Source organism: Corylus avellana, chromosome 3, assembly GCF_965113065.1.
Source record: "Corylus avellana chromosome 3, dhCorAvel1.hap1.2, whole genome shotgun sequence".
Classification (NCBI taxonomy): Eukaryota; Viridiplantae; Streptophyta; class Magnoliopsida; order Fagales; family Betulaceae; genus Corylus; species Corylus avellana.
In genome coordinates this window covers 29665502-29685875 of record NC_142492.1, presented here as the reverse complement: position 1 = coordinate 29685875, position 20374 = coordinate 29665502, and the positions used below count along the sequence as shown (strand labels likewise).

The following is a 20374-nucleotide window of genomic DNA, read 5'->3' as shown; positions in this document are numbered from 1 at the left end:
ATTAAGTTTTTCTAAACCGTTTGATGCATATATACCTAGGAATTATATTCTATCTAATGTTGAGCAGTAGTACAGAATCCTATCTCTTATTGAAGATATGCTATTTTAGGGTAGCCCGAGTAACACATCTGAAATCTTGTTTGAGCTAAGGGAACACTCATACAGTGAGATATACCAATCATATTGGAGAAGATGTAAAAGGAGATCATAAATCTAGGTTCTACACTCAAGTTAATACAAGTTTTGATCTCCATGCAATAAATTACTGATTACTCTAAACGATTAATTGTATCCTTTTTCTCTTTTGGATTTTCAGTTTTTCTGAAAGCAATTCTAGAGTAAATTCTGATCACCACTAGAATGATTTGTACTGGCTTAATTTTACAGTATTTCAAAATTTAAATGTAGGTGAGAATGCAGAGTCATTTCAACTAAAAACTTGAAACTCTTAATAGGATTTTCCCTATTTGGAACTCTTGAATTTACCTATTTGAACTATCACAACTTTATCTAGATATATGGATTTAGCTAGTAGCATAAACAAGTGTAGCATTATGAGGAAAAATGGAAAATAGAGGTTTTGGATTTAAAATTGAGGGGTCAAATTCCAATTTTATTTATTTTTCCTAATTAACTAATGTCACTTGGCTAATGCCTAATTAGTACTGTTCATGGCATTGTTTACTGGTTGGATGGAGCGAGCATGTACCTAACATCCTTGAAATGTTATGCTTTCAGTGATTTGTCGTACAATAACTTGGTGGGAAGCTTTCCTTCTTGGATCAGTGAAGCAAATTTACAACTGTATGTTTACTTCATAGTGTCGATTATATTCGAAGGTTATCTATATTTTCTATTTATTTTTCCAATATTTATTACCTTCTACTCTCGAATAACATTTTTTATTAACAATCGTATAAAAATCTTGAATTTTGAATATGGCCTTGCATACTCTGCATTCACTAATGATGAAACTGACATTTGGATCATATGGGTATACTATGCAGCAATGTAGTATCCAACAACTTCACAATAGAAAGTTCAAACAGCAGGTAAATCTTTCCAGATTATATTTTCTACTTTTAGTGGTTGAATTTTTTGCCAAGATGAATCTGGAACAAAACAAATTGTTGTTTCCGATCCAGTTAAAAATGTTATTGGTCTCATTGTAATTTGACTCTTGTAAACTACCTAAGTGGTCAATTATGGCCATGAGGGTATTCGAAACTGATAAATCATGAGGCTCTCAACATGCTAATTTGTCCTCAAGTACATTTATGAACAAATTTTTCATTTTTTAATTTTTAATGTGGAGCATAAATCATCATTAACTCTTTTCTTCTGATAATTATAATGTTTTACTAGCATTAAATTATAAATAGAAAACTAATTAGCTATTGTTTAGCATGTAAATTACTTAAAATGTCCATTAAAAGGAGGACCATTGGGGCTTGTTATTGGAGTGGGAGCGTGGCGTGGCAAGGTAAGGAAGTAACCGATAGAGAAGAAGCCAAACTGGTCTATTAAGCATAGTTCAGCTTACAAATAAATAAATCACTTCATCCCTAATCTTCCCCATGCCACGATTGCTACAAGTTAGAACAATCTCATGCATAAGATTGTTATGCGTTTTTTTTCCATTTACCTTTGTGGTATTCTTGTGTCATGGTGGAATAATATTATGTGATTGCCAAATCAATGCTATTAAATATGGGATAACTAAAAGGCCCAGAAGAAAAAAAATATGTGATACCTAAATATTTGTACCTATATCTACACATTGTTTCAAACTTAGATCTGTTAAGGGAGATTCCGTCACAAACTCCAACAGCTAGCTAGTCATCATGTTCCAAAATTTGCAAATTGAAGAATTCATTTTATGAATTAGAAGGTGTCAAGCCAGGTTATGTCATCTTAATGAGATTTGTACAGTCAAATGGCTAGAGCATTTAGCCAATTTGATACCTAGCAAGGAGGACTATCGAACCCCAATTGACTATAGGAAACTTTATTCTGTGACGTCATTTCTATCTAAAAAACCAAAAAAGAAAAGATAAGGTTAGATTTAACAACAAATGTAAAATCAATTCTTTCTAAATATTATACATTTCTCTTCATGGAAATTTTCTGTCCGGTCTAGGATGAATTGCGATATCTTAGTTACTTGTAGTGATTGCAATTACTATCTTGCATTAGACAACCAAACACATTTCGCATTCAAAGAACCCTCTTTCATCATGGGGCAGTCATGCGTTAGTATTATTAGGAGAATGCTTATTTGCGTATCACCAAGGGACCATTTCTCTTATCAAGAGTTAAACTTAATCCCAATAAGAATATTTTGTGTCTGATATAGTTGCTTATAATTTGCGTTTCATGTGCAACATTAAAAACAATATTCTTTGTCTAAGTTTGTTTCCTTCTGCTTTAGTGCTTTGCCTTCAGGATTGAACTGCCTACAACGGGGCTTTCCTTGCAATCGAGGCTCATGTAAGTACAGTTAAAAGCATACTCTTGATTATTAGATTGGAAAGGATTAGCAGGTACTAAGACAAATATTGTGAGAGCTTGGATTTGAATATATTAATCTTTCTTCTAAGTCAAATATTGAAATTTTTTAAAGATGAACTGACCTATTTTAGTTTCGTAGTAAAGGACTAGTAGACTTGAATTAGGCTTTAACTTGAACCATATCCAGTGTTGAAATGCATAACATGCTTATGAACACATCAGGATATATATATACATGATCCAACCTTGTACAATTTAATCACCTGTTCTGAGCTTACACATTGATTATGTGCTTCTTTTGTATTGGATTTCAGATTATAACTTTAGCATTAAGTGTGGTGGTCCTCAGTATACATCTTCTACTGGTATTGTCTATGAGAGGGATTACGAGATACTTGGTCCAGCCACATATTATGTGACCAAGACAAACAGGTGGGCTGTTAGCAATGTTGGATATTTCAGTGGGAGCAGTGATCCCCAGTACACAAGTACTTTTTTTTCTCAATTCCCAGGTATAGACCCAGAGCTATTCCAGACAGCTAGACTCTCTGCTTCATCATTAAGGTACTATGGCTTGGGGCTTCAGAACGGGAACTACACTGTAAGGCTCCAGTTTGTAGAAACAGATTTTCCAAATACTCCCACCTGGCAAAGTCTTGGGAGGCGTGTCTTTGATATTTATATGCAGGTCTGGATCATATTATTGAATTGTTTTAGATCAAAGTGTTCTCTTTGGAAATGATTTTCATTACCTTCTAATTTCTTTCAACCCAATATATAATATTTTTCTTCCAATAAGCATGATTTAAAAATAAAAAAAAATAAAAAAAACAAACAAGCAAACAGATAAGATAGATTGTGTAGAATGATAATAATCATACACCTTGATCGGGATTATGATGGTCTCAAAAAGATTGAAAACACGCAACAATCCATGTGAGTCTATATTTCTTGGACAAAGATTTTTTAAAATTGTTAACATATTGTATGGAGTAGATTTATTCAAAATCTCAACCATTATTTTTTAATTAAATTTTGGAGATTCTATTTTATTATTTTTTTATGATAAATAACAAGATGATAAATGATAAGTGATAAATACTGATATAACAAAATCCTCATCAATAGTTAAGAAAATCTATTAGTAGAATGCCAATTTTAAGAGATCATGATGGATATTTCTCAACCAAAAAAAAAAAGTGTCTTAACAAATTTATTGATGTTCTTATACATCAACCAAGAAGTGTCTTCAAGAAATAGATCAATCGGCTGGAGACTATGTCTTATAAAGTGGAGGTCTCTAGTTTGAATCTCCCTCGAGTGGACATGTCAAAAAAATAATAATAATAAATAAATAAATAAATAGAAGTTACCTTGGATATGATGGATATTGGCGTCATTTGTGTTTTTGTTTAAAGGTTTAACTCTATTTATTCCAGGGGAATCGTGTATTAAAGGATTTTGACATACGAAGGGAGGCTGGCGGAGTCTCTTTGCAACCCATTCAGAAGGAATTTCAGGTCCAGGTATCAGAAAACTACATTGAAATCCATCTCTTTTGGGCCGGAAAAGGAACCTGCTGCATACCTCGTCAAGGTACTTATGGACCTTCTATTTCAGCCATCAGTGCTACCCCAGGTAATGTAGTGCAAAAATTGTTGTAGTTGCAATTCAGAAGATTAAGAACATGTTGTTGATGGCCTTGCTTTTGTATAGACTTTACACCCACAGGTGATAACAAACTTCCAAGCAGCAAGAAGAATAATAGGACTGGTCTGATCGTAGGTGTCGTTGTTGGTGCTGCAGTTTTAAGCTTTCTGTCTGTTTTTGTGGCTTTCTATATTGTTCGAAGAAGAAAACAGCTTCCAACCAGTGATGATGCGGGTAAGTCAAAAGTCATATTGTATGTCTATTCTAGTTGTCAAAGTTCATTCATTTTTTGTCTACATATTAGAAATATGCAACTTTTGCCTATGTGTGAGTCTATATTATTTATTTATCAGTGAGGTGGCCTCTGCGTGCTGCATATTGTGTTAAGTAGAAAACCCAGTGTATCATATCATGTTTATGACAACAGCTACGTCAAGGCAATTTTACCAAAACCTCTTCTATATGTCTGCTAAATAATACAGACACACGCATCCATATCAACAAAGAGTAGGGTAAAATGTAAGTTACTTCGCCGATAAAACCCCATTCTATAGACAACTTCCTATATATATTCTTGCTACTGAATCTCCCATCTTCAGTGCAACACATTTTGGACAAAAACACATTGATGATTATTTCTTAACGAGAGGATGAGGAGACATCCTCGATTTAACATGTAAAAACTATATTGCATTTTCACTCACAAACCTCTGAAGCAAATTGACAAGCAGATCAACCTGTGTTTATGTTGAAAATGCAGAGCTCTTGGGACTAGATGTTAGAACATTCACTTTCAGCTATGCTGAACTAAAGACAGCTACAGAAGAATTTAGTCCTGCTAATAAGCTTGGAGAGGGAGGATTTGGACCTGTCTTTAAGGTAAGTCCTTATTCTAATCAAGGACAAAAAGTGGCTGAACTCTATGTCAGTGGACAAAATTTTAGTTGACTATCTGATATAACTCTAGAGCTGTTATGTATCTATTGCAATTTCCAAGAAGTAATGAAGCACAGCTTGCAACATCACCTATCCACCATTTCTTTTCTTTTCTTTTATTTATTGTTCCTTATGTTTCCTGCCTATCTTTTTTGTGAAATTGCATGCACTCCTTACCATGGTATCTTGTGCTTGTGATTGGCAAGATGCTGGAAATTACATTTGTTGTAGAACTAAAGTGCAACGAAAATACTTAAAGATTCATAATACGATAGCCGGATCCAGATTCCCTATTATTCCTTGCACAAAGAAAGGGGTCGGGTAATAACAGAGGGATTGTGAGTGGGGCTCCCTTGCCCAAAGAGGAGGGGGCAAGGATAAGAGGAGGGATCCCCAATTCCTGGGGTTCCCTGTCCTATGATATCCATAAGCCCATTTCTTTTTCTTCTACTGGTTCTAATACGCTTGCATTTTCTATTATGGTTATCTTTTGACCTTAGTCAAAGTTGAAAGATATTCAAAGTTCTTAATCAAATGAAGAAACTTATTTTGTATTAATTTTCTGATTCACGCCATTTTCCCTAATTCAAGCTTGTATAAGTTGCCATATTATAAAATCTTTACACTTTTTTTTTTTGGTTTTAGCTTTCTTTGGTCTGGTTACACATACTCAAAATTGTGGTTTTTATTCAGTTTTTAGGCCTACAATGGAATTAGGACTCTTCAATGCAACTTGTTCTTTACACTCATTATACTAAAAGAAGAAAGCATTCTATGGTGAAACTAGGTCCATTATATGCCATTATATCTCAATTGGCTAGAATTTTCTATTAAAAATCTGTGATTGACAGAAAAAGTTTATAGAGAGTGAAGGGTTGCAAATATACTTATATAAAAAGTAAAACTTTGAACGGATTATTTCAGCAATTTAATTTTTTCATGGATGGTGTAAAGTTTGGGAACTTCATTCTCGATTGTTGAAATGGAATGTTTAAGAAAAATCATATATGGCCGATGTCTGTTAGATTTGATAACAGTGGGAATCATTAGAGGAGTAATTAATTTGAGGATTCACTTCTGGTGAGAATATAATATTTTCTAAATGTTCTAGTATTAGGAGTTTCTGACTGAATAATTGAGTACCATTAACACAAAGGACAATTTTTTGTTAAGTTTTGCCAAGAGCGTCAGATAGTGGGTTCATTCTTGTTTTTTCTTTTCTGGAAATTTTGTATGGCTTTTTACCTGATCTATGTAATGTGATCTATGAATTGATCTTTTTGGTAATTTATAGTTTGCTAGATGTATTGTGTGCATCAATGGAGGAAAAAATACTCTGGAAACAAGCTTTTGAATTTAAAAATTAAAGTCTTGGCCCAAATGACAGCAATCTGAAGCGTCACAGAACATTTAGATGGGGTAACCTTGTCGTCCCTGCCTGATACTTCTCTTTTGAAGTATGAGGCTAAAATTGAAACCTATTAGACTGGACATACAATTTCATGGTGAAAATAAGCAACTACAATGTTTGACTTTTATCCTTACAAGTTTTATATATAAATGGATATTGTTTGGTTTGGTTCTGCATAGATTGTACTTGGGCCATCAAACAGATAAGTGGTGTAAATTAAATGTATTTAAGCCATCCACCCAAGTCAGCCAGACTATCATTTTCTATTTACAACGATGTATCAAAATCATCCCTGTAGATTACTAATGTTTTTTCTTTCAATATTTTCTTTTACATTTTTTTTTCCTGAAACTTTGTACTAAATAGGGAACACTTCATGATGGGAGACTAATTGCTGTGAAGCAACTATCTATAACATCACGCCAAGGAAAGAACCAGTTCATAACCGAGATTGCTACTATATCTGCTGTGCAACACCGGAACCTTGTGAAATTGTACGGATGTTGCATTGAGGGAGATCAACGACTACTTGTTTATGAGTTTCTAGAGAATAGAAGTCTTGATCAAGCATTATTTGGTATGTGAATGTGTTTGCACTCTCTCTCTCTCTCTCTCTCTCTCTATATATATATATATATATATACGTGTGTGTATTTGTGTATGTATGTGTTATGTATTAAGCAGATTAAGTTATATATATATATATATATATATATATATATATATATATATATATGCTCTGTATGTATGTGTTATGTATACGCAGGAAAAAGAAGTTTGAATCTTGACTGGTCAACACGTTTTGAAATATGCTTGGGTGTAGCAAGAGGCTTAGCATATCTTCATGAGGAGTCACGACTTCGAATTGTACACAGAGATGTGAAGGCTAGTAATATCCTGCTTGACTCTCATCTCATCCCCAAAATTTCAGACTTTGGCTTGGCCAAGCTTTACGATGATCAAAAGACCCACATAAGCACCCACGTTGCAGGAACTATGTAAGATCATGAAGGCTTAGTTAGGCACCTTGTCTTTATGGACTATATAATCCTTTATTTTGTCTTTTTTTTATAAGTTATCTTGTACTAAATTTTACGTATGATTGTTACTAATGTAGTGGGTATCTTGCACCGGAGTATGCCATGCGTGGGCACCTTACGGAGAAGGCTGATGTGTTTGCCTTTGGTGTTGTGGCTCTGGAGATTGTTAGCGGGAGGCCAAATTCTGACTCAAGCTTGGAAGAAGAAAAAGTATATCTTCTTGAATGGGTATGAACAATATTTTTGTGCTCTATGTTTCCATTGTTATCTGTCTCCTAATGAGATGGATTTTTCAGTCCACTTCAAAAAGTTCCAATAGCATTTATCTTTATGTAGTTATGGGTTCCAGGTTAAAATAGTCATGACCATCCATACCTATATATATTTTGCTTCTGCCTAAAAGTTGAAACAAGATTAAAATTTGGATCATATTATGAGGAATTCTGGATGTTTGAAGGCAGCAGAATAATTTATTTGTTTATATAGAGCATCCGAAAATGAGTCCAGTATGCACTTAATAGGAAATGAAATGAGTCTCCGTAGCCAAATCTCCCCTAGTAAGACCCTACTTTTGTGACTCACACTATGAAATGGCCTTTGTCAAAGTTATTTTTGAAATTCAAGATAAGACATAAGTTCTATTTTACTTTGTGATGATCCTGAGTTATGAACTTTACACTAAATTTCATTGATTGTTGTTAAATAGTTGTCACTCGTGGCAGCAATTCGGATCCAAGACCCTGCTAAGATAAAAGAGAGATTAGTAGTAGAGGTCCGCAAAATGGGAGGTGTGGCGGTCATTCCACCTCCAATCCTTAAGTTAGAAATTGTGTAGTAATGAGAATAAATAATTAGAATAATGCTAGTGTAAAAAATGAGAGTAGTAGAGAGATTTCACTGTACTTTGTGTTGTAGTGGGTTGTTCCTTTTATAGGCGTAACTGGGTATGTGAGTCGCAAGGGGACTCTGACTTGACTTTCCCAGAATATTGCATATGTTTTGATGTTGATCTTGTGGATCTTCTTTGTAATTGTCTTTTGAATGGCTATATAGCAATTTGACCGTATCTTATTTGATGGAGTTTGTTTGGTGTGATCAAGTTTGTTGAGTTGTAGAATCAAGTTGGGACTCTTTACCTGTTGGAGTGTGGATCACATGTATTTTTATGTGTTAACCGGGTGCATGCTTTCATGGGTTGTTGGGCTGGAACCCATGTAAGTCAGTAACTCTTTCCGTCGTGGGCTTTTGGGCTTAGGCCCTATCTTTTTCATGGGAGAATCTGAGCTTAATGCTAGGCTTGGATAATCGTAGTGGGCTTTCATGAAGCCCGCTCCAGTAGTCCGCCATTCCCAGTGACCCAATGGAAATTAAGTATTTTGCGAATCCTATTAAGTAAACTTGGGCTTTGCTAAAGCCCCATTCCTTTGACAAGGCCTAGTGTTATTTCCCGCGTGAAGTTGTTTTTGATTTATGCTTGTACGCTTCTTGAGGAGGGCCACGTGTTTTATTGTAGATATTGGGGCATGCCTTTCTTTTAGACAAGACGCTCATCAATTATTTGTACGGCGCACGTTTTGTTTTAAATGGAGTAAGATATGTGTCTCCATAGGGTTGCCAGGGAGAACGTCTGTGGCGGTTTGATTTGATGCGCCGATTGAATTTTGAGAAGGCGTTGCTTTTGAGATGCATCTACTGGGCTACTTGAGACCCATTGGGTCTTTCTGTTTGTGATACGAGGCGTTTTTAGGGTTTATTATTCAAAGAAGAATTGGTTAGTCTTCTTTTATCACCGTTGTCTTCTCGTCCTTCTTATCCCTGTGGCAAAGAGTTATGTGCGATTATTCTTTTGTTCTTCATGAATTTGGTCTTTTTTCTTGGTAATGGAGTTCAATGGTACGGCATTGCGGTCAAACGTGAGGGCTTCGGCACTTGATTGTCTAAAACGGCTCATTCCCTACCCAACGACATTCAACTGAGACTACCTTCTTCCAGTGAAGGGGCAGACGGTGTTGAAGGGGGGGATGAAATCTGTCTAACAATGCCCATTCTTCACACTAGGTTTCAATTGCCTATCCCTTGGGTTGTAAGGGAGATTTTGGACATTCTTCATCTAGCTCCTTCTCAAGTGACTCCCAACGGATGGAGGATTCTGATTGGGATGTTGATTATCTGGCCGGAGTTATTCAAAGATGAAGGGAGACCCCAACTCATAGCAGCCGAATTTTTGTATTTGTACACATCATCTCCTACAAATCAAGATGTTGATGATGTGTGGAAGATTCATTCCAGGGGGACAAGTCAAGTGGTGGACATTCCTCATAGTCTCGAGGATCAAGAGCTGGCAAGAACAATTCTTTTTTGTAAGCCGAGGCTTCGAATTCTTCCCTCGAGAAGACCAGATTTTCCCTTCGAGGACTCGAAGGGGCGTGTTGCCACCTTTGGCTTTGAAGAAACCAACCTTCTCCCGTTCTGCCTTGCGTCAAGTAAAAAGGGCTTTAGATTGGGCCAGGAGTGCTGCCATAACTAATAATATTTGGGCCCACGAATACTGGTTGCTCAGGAATCAGCATTTGGAGGAGTCCATGTGGTATACTGGTCTTTCTACCCTATTTACAAAGGACTGGAGGGCATAGGAGATTAGGGCTCTTGAAAATCCTGATTCTTTCTTTCATGTGTCTATTATGGGACGTTTGGATGATGGCACTGTTCCTTCATGTCGAAGGGATTTTGATCTGGAGCGTCATGTTCACGATGTACAAGTGTCTGATGAGTCAGACAATGAAAATGTAGGCGAAGGTTCTGATTTAGGGGGAGAAGAGCCTGCTGGGTCTGTTGGTGTTGGTTCTTGATGCGGCGTGACATCATGGGATGTAGAGATAAATAGCAAGAAGAAAGGATAAATATTACTTAGATCTTGAATCTATCAAAGATCTAAGAAATCTTCTCAAAATGGTAGAGTCTATCTAGAGTTTGGAGGAAAATATTGAAAAAAACTCAACTCTGGGGTTTCTTATTGATAAAAACTGAATAATAATAAATAAATAAAAACTACGTTCTTGAGGCTATAAGCATGTATCTGTAGCCCCTAAACTCCTAACCCTAGTAGTAAATAGAGATTAAGTCGGTTTTAGAATTTTACGTTGGCCGTCCGGACTTAACATACCTCCGGCCGGACGGTCACCAAATAATTAAAGTACGTAAACTAAAAGATAAGGGCGTCCGGACAGCTAGAAGCCGTGTCCGGACAGGATTTCCAGGGAGTTCATTTTCGACAGCATGTTCGGACAGCCCGAAGCCATGTTCGAACAAATTTTCCAGGGAGTTCAATTTACGTGCCATGTCCGAACACTGTGATCTCTTCTTGACTCCTCTAACTAGTACGGCTCCCTGGGGTCCCTTCACACTTACATCTACACGAGTCTTCCTCATGAATTAGGGCTCTATTTATAGGCAGTAATGCCCCTTCAACTACATTTAATGTGATTTTTGACTAGCCATTCGGACGGGTAGAGTGGCCGTCCGAACGGGCTCCTCTCATGGGCTGCAGCAGTGACACGTGGAAAGCATCTCGTGATTCCTGCAAGCATTTAATGCATGGCGTTGACCAACCACCCACTGGCCGTCCTAACGGGCTTGACTGTCGTGCGAACTGGCAGACATTTAATGCCACCTACTCACGTGTCTCCCGGAAGCATTTAATGTGTTGGGCAAAATTTCAACGTAGTTGACCTTAGTCCATATGGATGATCCTTGTCTCCGTCCGGACGGGCCAACATTAATGGCCACCTACTTCCGTGTTTTCTGCAACATTAAAGTTGTCGGCCATTTCTAATTGTCGGCCATTTCCAACTGTCATCGCACCTTTCGTGTTTTCCGTAACCCTAGCTAGGGTTTAGGAATGCTTAGACCTTTGAAAAAGTCTTCCACATCCCCGGGCTTGGTAAGAGTGTGAGCTTTACGTTATCCACCATAACGCTATACGTGTTCTTCCTTCCATCATGATGAGCACCCCTGTCATATTGCCATGGCCTCCTTAACAAGAAGTGGCATGCATCCATGGCAACACATCACACCATGCTTTATCCTTGTACCTTGTTCTTTATCCTTGTACTTGGTTTCGATAGGGAAAGACACAAGGAAACGTTTTGATACTATTACCTCAATGCCTTTCTGAAGCCATTCCAAGCGGTAGGGAGTAGGATATTGCTCTGTCCTCTAGGACCAACTTCCGAACCGCATCTTCTGCTACTACATTCTCGCAGCTGCCGGAATCAGTGATGAGCTTGCAAACTTTACCCCCTATAGTGCACATAGACTGGAAGAGGTTATGGCGCTGCCCGTCATCGCCCTTTGACTTTCGGGGTATAAAACACACCCTTCTTACCACCAAAAGAAGACCATCATCCTCGGGGACAAACTCTTCGTCGATCTCCTCGCAGTCGTCGAAAGTTGCTTCTTGATTTACCCTATCACCTTGCTCATCGAAGGCTTCCCTTGAGTCAATAAGTAGACCATTACCATACTTCTCTCCCTTGCAGCAATCCGCCATCCTGTGGCTCGACTTGCCACATCGAAAGCACTTGGGCCCACTAGTTGTTCAAACCCGATTTGGTTGCCCCATCGTTGGCCCCCTATTTTGGATTGGGGGTTGAGTGGTATTTCGAGCCGTGAATGGGCCACTCGAACGGTTGTTGCCTCCACTACCTCCTCGCCCAAACAGGCCTAAGAGTCCTCATGTAAGCGTCTTGTCTAGTTGCAACACTCTTTGGTGTGCCTCCGACATGCTGACAGGATCGAAGAGATTCAATGGATCTTGGATTTGTTGACGCAAACCCCCAACATATCGGGACACCAACTAATCGTCAGATTCGGTTAGATCTACCCGTGTCAATAACTTGTAGAACTCCTTCGTGTACTCATCCACGGACTTCGAACCTTGGCCTAAATTCAGCAGCCGTTTGATACATGGTTCGGGTGTAGTTGTGGGGCAAGAAACAGCCCTCATGTGTTTCAATAGCTTCTCCCAACTATTGATCTTCCCTTTGCCCTGCCGCACTCTAGATTGCTTCAATTACTACCACCACACAGCAGCTCTTCCCTAGAACTTGGTTGCGACCAAAGAGACCCGTCGATCCACAGGCATCCACTTGAAATCAAGAACCTCTCTAACAGCCACCACCCAATCAAGGAATTCTTCGGGTTGTAAACACCCTTGGAACTCCAAAATGTCAAGTTTGAACCTGTTCTCCCACTGATAAGCATGAGCTTGTGTCGAGGGTTGACATCCCTACACTTTGCACTTTGTAAAAGGGTTGCCGGATTCATTCCCATCGTTGTAATCATCTTCCTACTCTGCAAAGTGCGGTGGGGGTTGATGACGACAACCATTTGGACATCCAATTTTGGTGAATTGGGTAGTGAGAGTCACCATCTGGCCCCTCATGAGCTCCAATTGCTACTCCATGCGTTGCCAACGAGCCGCCGATTGTTCTTCACAAACTGCCTCCTTGTGCTCATACACATTGTTGAAATCTACATATCAGTTGCCCCTTCCCCTTGTCAGTGGAGCCATGGAAAGTAACTTGAGCTCTAATACCAACTAATGCAGCGTGACGTCGTGGGATGCAGAGCTAAACATCAAGAAAAATGGATAAATATTACTTAGATCTTGAGTCTATCTAAGATCTATGTCTTCTCAAAACGCTAGAGTCTATCTAGGGTTTGAAGGAAAATATTGAAAAAACTCAACTCTGGGTTTTCTTATTGATCAAAACTGAATAATAAAAAAAAAACAAATATATGTTCTGGAGGCTATAAGCATGTATTTATAGCCCCTAAACTCCTAACCCTAGTAGTAAATAGAGATTAAGTCGATTTTAGAATTCTACATTGGCCGTTCGGACGGAACATACCTCCTTTCGGACAGTCACCAAATAATTAAAGTACGTAAACTAAAACATAGAGGCGTCGAGAGACATTCAGAAGCCGTGTCCGCACAGGATTTCCAGAGAGTTCCCTTCTGACGGCATGCCCAGATAGCTCGAAGCCGTGTCCAGACAGATTTTCTAGAGTGTTCAATTTACATGCCATGTCCGGACACTGTGATCTTGTCTTAACTCCTCTAACTGGTACGGCTTCCTAGGGTCCCTTCACACTTACACCTGCACAAGTCTTCCTCGTGAATTCCCAAGCACTTCGATCTACATTAGTTCTTCTGTTGGAGCCAATGCTCATCCCGAATCGAGGGTTACTAGTTCTTCTAAGAGGCCTCAAATGGAGGAGACTTGAATTTGGTGAAGGCTCGCGACTTCCGGCAGCCCCTTCGTCTAGCGGGACTTCTAGGCTGGCTGATCCTACAGTAGGACATAGTACGCCCTCTTATGGTACTGAGACCTTGGTAGTCACTCCATTGGCAATGCAACTTCCTGGTGGACCAAAGGTTCGGATTGTGGAGTCTGGAAGCACATCTTCATCTTTTGCGACTTCTATGGGAGATAACTCTGTTGGCGGTCCTTTTCGTGACGCTGGGTTTGCTGAGGAGGAAAGCGAAGGATCGCTAAAGATCATTTTAGTGGATTCTCCTTCCGATGAGGGTTCTGGCTTTAGATCCTGGAATTTGGGTGGTTTTGGGAGGTTCAGGACTAGGGTTCCTGAGGCTTCTGTTAATGGCGGTGCAGGCAGTCCAACCATTGTTACCCCGAGTCTCCGACAGGTTTCGAGGGGATGGACAATGTTGGTGCTCGGTTGCCTTTGCTCTGTGATGTGTCGTGGGTTGGCTCTGATGCGGAGGAGGGTGGCTCTCTAGGCAACTCGCAAAGGACTTAAGTGCTTTCTTTTTCAACTAGCAGTCAGGACGAGTAAGGACTCCTAGCGTCTCTGTTCGCACTGAGGTGTTGGAGTAGGGCTGGCAATTTTGACACAACCCACGAACATGACACGAAAAAACAGGTATTGGGTTTGGGCTAATCGGGTTCGGGTTGTAATCGGGTCTACCCGATTAAGACCCGAAAATTTCGTGTCTGGCAGGTCAACCCGCCAGACACGATTACTGTGCGGGTTTGGCGGGTCGACCCGTCAGACCCACACAGTATCCAGGTTTGGCGGGTTGGCGAGTCGACCCGCCAGACTCGGAATTTTTTTTTTCACTTTTTTTCTGCCTCGCGTGAGGAGTCAGACGACTCACGTTTACTAACTTACAGACTTTAAGACTTACTTTACCATTTTCAGCCTTTGGGGACAAGGAAGCCTGCTTCAAGAAATGAGTTAAGTACGTAATTACCAACAAAAGAGAAAGCCAACAAGAAAACTGTGATTTTCATTGTTTAAATTAATTTTTTAACACTTTTGTTACATGTGGGACTAAATAATAAGTGGACTATTTTAATAAATGAACTTACTTGTTTTAACTTTTAACTTTTAAGTTTAGGTGAAATTATGAGTTTAGTAATTTCTTTTGGAGTACAATTTGTCAATTACGGTCACTTTCCAATATATATATATATATATATTTTTTTTTTTTTCTTATCCTTTATTAAAGCCTTTAATCTCTTGGAACTCAATTTTTTGCATTGACTATATTGATGTATTAGTATTATTATTACAATTTTGAATTTTGAATTTTATTTTATTTTTTATTTTATAGTTTAGGGTAATCGGGTCGTGTCGGGGTTGTGTCGGGTCGTATCTACCCAATTAGACCCGGTTATTTTAAACGGGTAAAACGGGTCGTGTCGGGTTACCCGGCTATTTTCGTGTCATAATCGTGTCAAACCCGATTACCCGTTTAGCTAAACGGGTCGTGTCTGAGTATAGGCTAATCGTGTAACGGGTACCCGCGGGTCGTAATCGGGTCGTGTCAGGTACCCATTTTGCCACCCCTATGTTGGAGACCCTGCTTGATAAGGGATGTGGAGAGACATCGTGTTGGTTTGTACGGTCTAAGGTGCCCCCGTTTCCCACGGATAATCAGCTTGGTGGGGATTCATCTCATGTTCATGGAAAGGCACCTTTTGTAGGTGAGACATTGTCCTCACAAGGAGGGAAGGTCATTTCTGGTGACCCTGTGGAGGCTCTTGCTCGGCTTCTTCCATCTACCTTTGGACCTATGGAAGTTGACGGTCCTGCCCGTCAGCTATGAGAGACCATAGTGCGTGCTGCTCTTGAAGCCATGGCAATTTGTTATGGGGTTACGGTCCCTCCTTTGAGCTTGTCTACTTCTCTTCCTGCTACTTTAAGTTTGTCTGATTTTGCTGCTTTGGACGAGAAGTTGGAGGCCGTGTTGTTGGAGAATGTTGCTCTTCACTGGGAGAATGACCGCCTGTCCAAAAAACTTGCCGCAATCTAGCTTTCTAAGGTTGCCCTTCAAGCTCCCAAAGTTGAAGCTAAAGCAGAGTTGGCTGCCTCCTATGAGCGGGTGGCCATTACAGAGAGAACATTATTTGGTTTACTGGAGAGACTGCGCTTGGCTGATGAGTTGGTGAAGCAGGCTCAGGCTTTTTGTTATGCCGCCTGCGTGGCGCAGAGGCAAGGAGTGGAAAAAGCTCGTGATGAGGCTGATCGTGCGTCTCGTCGTAGTCGTGAACTTCGACGGGTTTATGATGAGCTAAAAGAAGAAAGGGAAGGCTTTTTTTTTTTCGCTCGGATCCGTTTTTTCATGGTACTAGTTGTAGCCTGAAGGCACAACTTCGACAGCTAGTTAAAACAGTATCCGGGTATGGCCACCTACCAAATATCTACACATACATATTGGTTGTATGCTACAAATGGTGACTGCTAACATCCCACTGGGTATGTGAGTCATAAAGGGACTCTTACTTAACTTTCCCAGAATATTGTATCTGTTTTGATGTCGATCTTGTGGATCTTCTTTGTAATTGCCTTTTGAACGGCTATATGACAATTTGACCGTATCTTATTTGATGAAGTTTGTTTCGTGGGATCGAGTTTGTTGAGTTGGAGAATCAAGTTGGGACTGTTTATATGTTGGAGTGTGGATCACATGTATTTTTATGTGCTGACCGGGTGCATGCTTTCATGGGTTGCTGAGTTGGAACCCGTGTAAGTCAATAACTCTTTCTGTCGTGAGATTTTGGGCTTAGGCCCTATCTTTTCATGGGAGAATCTGGGCTTAATGCCTAGCTTGGATAATCATAGTGGGCTTTCCTAAAGCCCACTCCAATAGCGAAATGTCAATTTGGATGTGTCGGATTGCTTAAAACAAAGTAACTTCTTAGAATCACAAAATGAGCATGTGAAAGAGTTACAAAAATCGACTGGATTTATCTAGATCTTCTGCAAAATATAGTTGCCTCATTGAAACAATTAGAATACTCACTTCCAACAGGTTTATGATATATTCTGAACCGTTAAGACTCATTGAAACAATTGGACTGCTGGCATCCGTCACCTATATAGTAGTGTATTCCTTAGAATTAAGTTGACTCATTGTCTAGCAAAACTGAGAGTGATTTTACAAAACTTAAGTTCTCTGCCTTCTGCTTCTCTCTTGCGAGAGAAGCTTTTTTTCCTTTTCTTACCCATCTACCTCCTCCGTGAGGGCTCTCCATTGCCTCTCTGCAATTTTCTATTGGGTGGAGGGATGGACTTTGTTCTATCCCGCCTCCCCTTTTCACCTCCGCCTAGTGTGGCCGCCCCTTCTCCCCCCTTTGTCATTGGTTTTCTCTTGTGTTTTCCTTTTTCACCACAAAGTAGCTTTAACGACGTTCCTCCGTCTCCAAGCCGCCTCGTCGTTACTCTCTAGCTGTTCTCCTCCCTTAGCCACCGCGCTGTGCTCGGTTCTACAGTGGATCTCAGATCCGATTCTCTCTAGGCCCGATCTGTCGCCTTCCATTCCTCCACAGCCCGATGCGCCTGGCCACTGGGTTCCACAGCCTCCTAGCTCTCAGCCGCTGCCTCGACTTTCTTCCTTTAACCAATGTGCACCGACACGTGGTCGTCACACGCCTAAGCGTGGATCACACGCACCGATGCGTGTTCGCCAAGCTGCCGCTAGAAGCTCCTCTGTCGGTTTTCGTCATCCCTGCCCTTTGTTGAAGTCGTTGCTTAGTGAATTTTTTTACTGTTATTTTTATTTTCCCTATATTTTTATCTTCGTTGTGTTTTGCAACTTTATTTGTATTCTGATGCATATTTGTTTTATGGGTTACTGTTTTCCTGCTTTATTGTGTTCTGTTTTTTCACTTGAAACTTTTGTAGCTAATTTAGTGGTAGATCGTCTCTCTTCTAAAGTCTTTGTTTCGGACTATGATAGTGCATTTTCGACTTCAACCTCCTGTAGGTAGTTGTTGCTAGTTCCAAGTGGGGGCTTAGATAGGTTCGTTTTAATCTGTACCTTTTTTACTTCTATAACCGCCTTGCGTGGCCCCTTGAGATGACTGTGTCACTTGTTTGACTTATTTCATATCCTCTGTAATTATTTCTGCACTGTTTTAGTTTGTTTTGGATTTGTTGTTGAGGAGCCCGCCCCTTTTTCGATTTCAGAATCACCCATTTTTTCTTTCTTTCGGATTAGGAGCAAGAAGAATTCTCCTTTGTAACCATTTTCCATATTCAATTAAAAAATAAAAAAAAAGTTGACTCATTGTAACAATTGGAATACTCTCCGCCACCATTGTTGTACTATATTCTGAAGCCTATTAACACATATCCTTCTCAGGCTTGGCATTTACATGAAAACAACTGTGAAGTCGATCTTATGGACTCTACATTATCAAAGTTCAATGAGGAAGAAGTAAAACGCATGATAGGAGTATCTCTTTTGTGCACACAAGCATCTCCAACGTTACGGCCATCAATGTCGCGTGTAGTGACAATGCTTTCAGGAGATATTGAAGTGAGCTCTGTAACTTCAAGGCCTGGATATTTGACTGACTGGAAATTTGATGATGAAACCAGCTTTATGAGTGATGTTGCAACCAAAGGAACCAATGCTAGCTATTTCAACTCATCAGCAGGTATAACCATAATGGGTGATGCACAGAATTCACCAGCAAATGCTTCTAAACGCATGCTTAATGATTATCAAAGAGGGTAGGTGAGAATCATTTTTTTTTTTTTTGTAAACATGAGATCATTAGTGCTGACATAAATAGTTGGTATATATATCACAAACATAATTCATGAGAAACTCACTATCTGAAAAGCTAAAAATGCCAAAGAAATGTTATAGATTCTGAGTAACTTGATGGATAGAGGAGAATATTAGAAGCAGGTGGAGTGGTTCTACTTTATTAAGAAAAATAAAAATAAAAATAAAAATATAATCATTTGTGCTGACATAAATAATTTATATATATCGTTGACTGGAGACTTAAGAGTTTTTTTTTTTTTTTTCCTTTCTGAATAATATAGCAAATCATGTTTTCTTTGTGATTTGTTGTAAGTTATCAAATGTGTAATACTACTAACTATGATTGTAATATATAATTGTAAACTATCGTTTCGATTCACAAAATTCAAAAGGTTTGTCAATATCGATCATAGGATCACTAATTTAGGACCCTCTTGCAACTTGATAGAAGGTATCAAAATTTACTCTTTTCTATGTAACAAAGCAATAGATAAAATTTCACGCACAATATAAGCAAATGATTTAAGAAAAGAAAAGTAAGCACGAAGAATTAGAATATTCATAGAGAGTTTTTAAATTAAATTATAAAGAAAAAAGACCCGCACATAGTGCGGGTTATATGCTGGTTTATATAAATGTGTAGTTAGTATACTATGAGATCTGGTTTGTCAAATATAGCAAACGAAAAACCTGAGATTTCTTTACCTTCAAACGTGTTTTCATTTTCTAGAAAGCCCTAAGTTTTGATTAGTTTGAGAGAGAGAACCTAAAACAATACTAACTTATGCAAATTAAACATTAAAACATTTCAAAAAAAAAAATGTAAATTAGACAATTATTTAAGGGCATTATAAAAAAAAAAAGGGGGGTTTAGAAATTATCCTTTCTCCTAAATATGCAGGTAAAATTCAATATGGACATAGATTATGGGTTAGTTTTCAAATTTCTCTACTATATATGATAGTTTTGAAATTTGCACATTATACCATACTGAACAACATAAGCAAAAAAAAAAAAAAAAAACCAAGGAATACAAATTCGAAAATAGTATAGTAATAAGCCACAATTCGGTGATCTTTATTTGCATATATGAGGATCCGAAACTGTAAGCGCAGCCCTTTCGTGCAACCAAAATATCACACCAAGCCTTACAATCAAAATTTGAGAATCCGAAGCTAAGCTTCATCATGATATTTCAATTCAAGATATTTACCAAAGCTAAAATTCCTCAAGCTTTAAACCAAAATCAAGAAACCCATATCTCTAAGGCTTCTTTTACTTCGACGTAAAATGGTTTTCGTCGGAAAATATTTCTGGAAGTCATTTTCCCTGAAAATATTTTATGTTGAAAACATTTTACGGCATTTACCTCGCGCGCGGAAAATAAATTTTTTTTTTTCCAATAAGATCCTTGTCGGGATCTGCTCGAGACTTGACCGAGACCCACCCGGGACTTGTTCGGGACCCCCCAGGACTTGACAGGGCTCCCGCCGTGACCCGCCTGGGATCCCGTGCACGCAGTAAACGCCGTAAAATATTTTTGACATAAAACGTTTTTAGGGAAAATGATTTCCCTGAAAATATTTTGCACCGGGACTTGCGCCCGGGTCTCAGTCAAGTCCTGCGCGGGTCCCGAGCAAGTCTCGGTCAAGTCTCGGTGGGGTCACAGTCGAGTTCGGGGTAGGTCCCGGCGGGGTCCCAGTCAAGCCTTGGGCGAGTCCCAGTGGGGTCTCGGGC

The 20374-nt window shown here is 39.2% G+C and overlaps 1 protein-coding gene across 1 annotated transcript in view; it reads left to right on the top strand.

The window, feature by feature from the left end:
* LOC132173598 (putative LRR receptor-like serine/threonine-protein kinase At1g56140) overlaps positions 1 to 18869 on the top strand; it is a 31767-nt gene extending 12898 nt beyond the window's left edge. The window contains 12 exon segments of the mRNA XM_088514216.1: positions 739 to 804; positions 1008 to 1052; positions 2432 to 2490; positions 2826 to 3199; positions 3951 to 4149; positions 4228 to 4395; positions 4922 to 5040; positions 6875 to 7085; positions 7275 to 7506; positions 7626 to 7776; positions 18224 to 18582; positions 18584 to 18869. Coding sequence (XP_088370342.1) covers positions 739 to 804; positions 1008 to 1052; positions 2432 to 2490; positions 2826 to 3199; positions 3951 to 4149; positions 4228 to 4395; positions 4922 to 5040; positions 6875 to 7085; positions 7275 to 7506; positions 7626 to 7776; positions 18224 to 18582; positions 18584 to 18605 — 2005 coding nt within the window. The 3' untranslated portion in view covers positions 18606 to 18869.
* The last annotated feature ends 1505 nt before the right edge of the window (positions 18870 to 20374 follow it).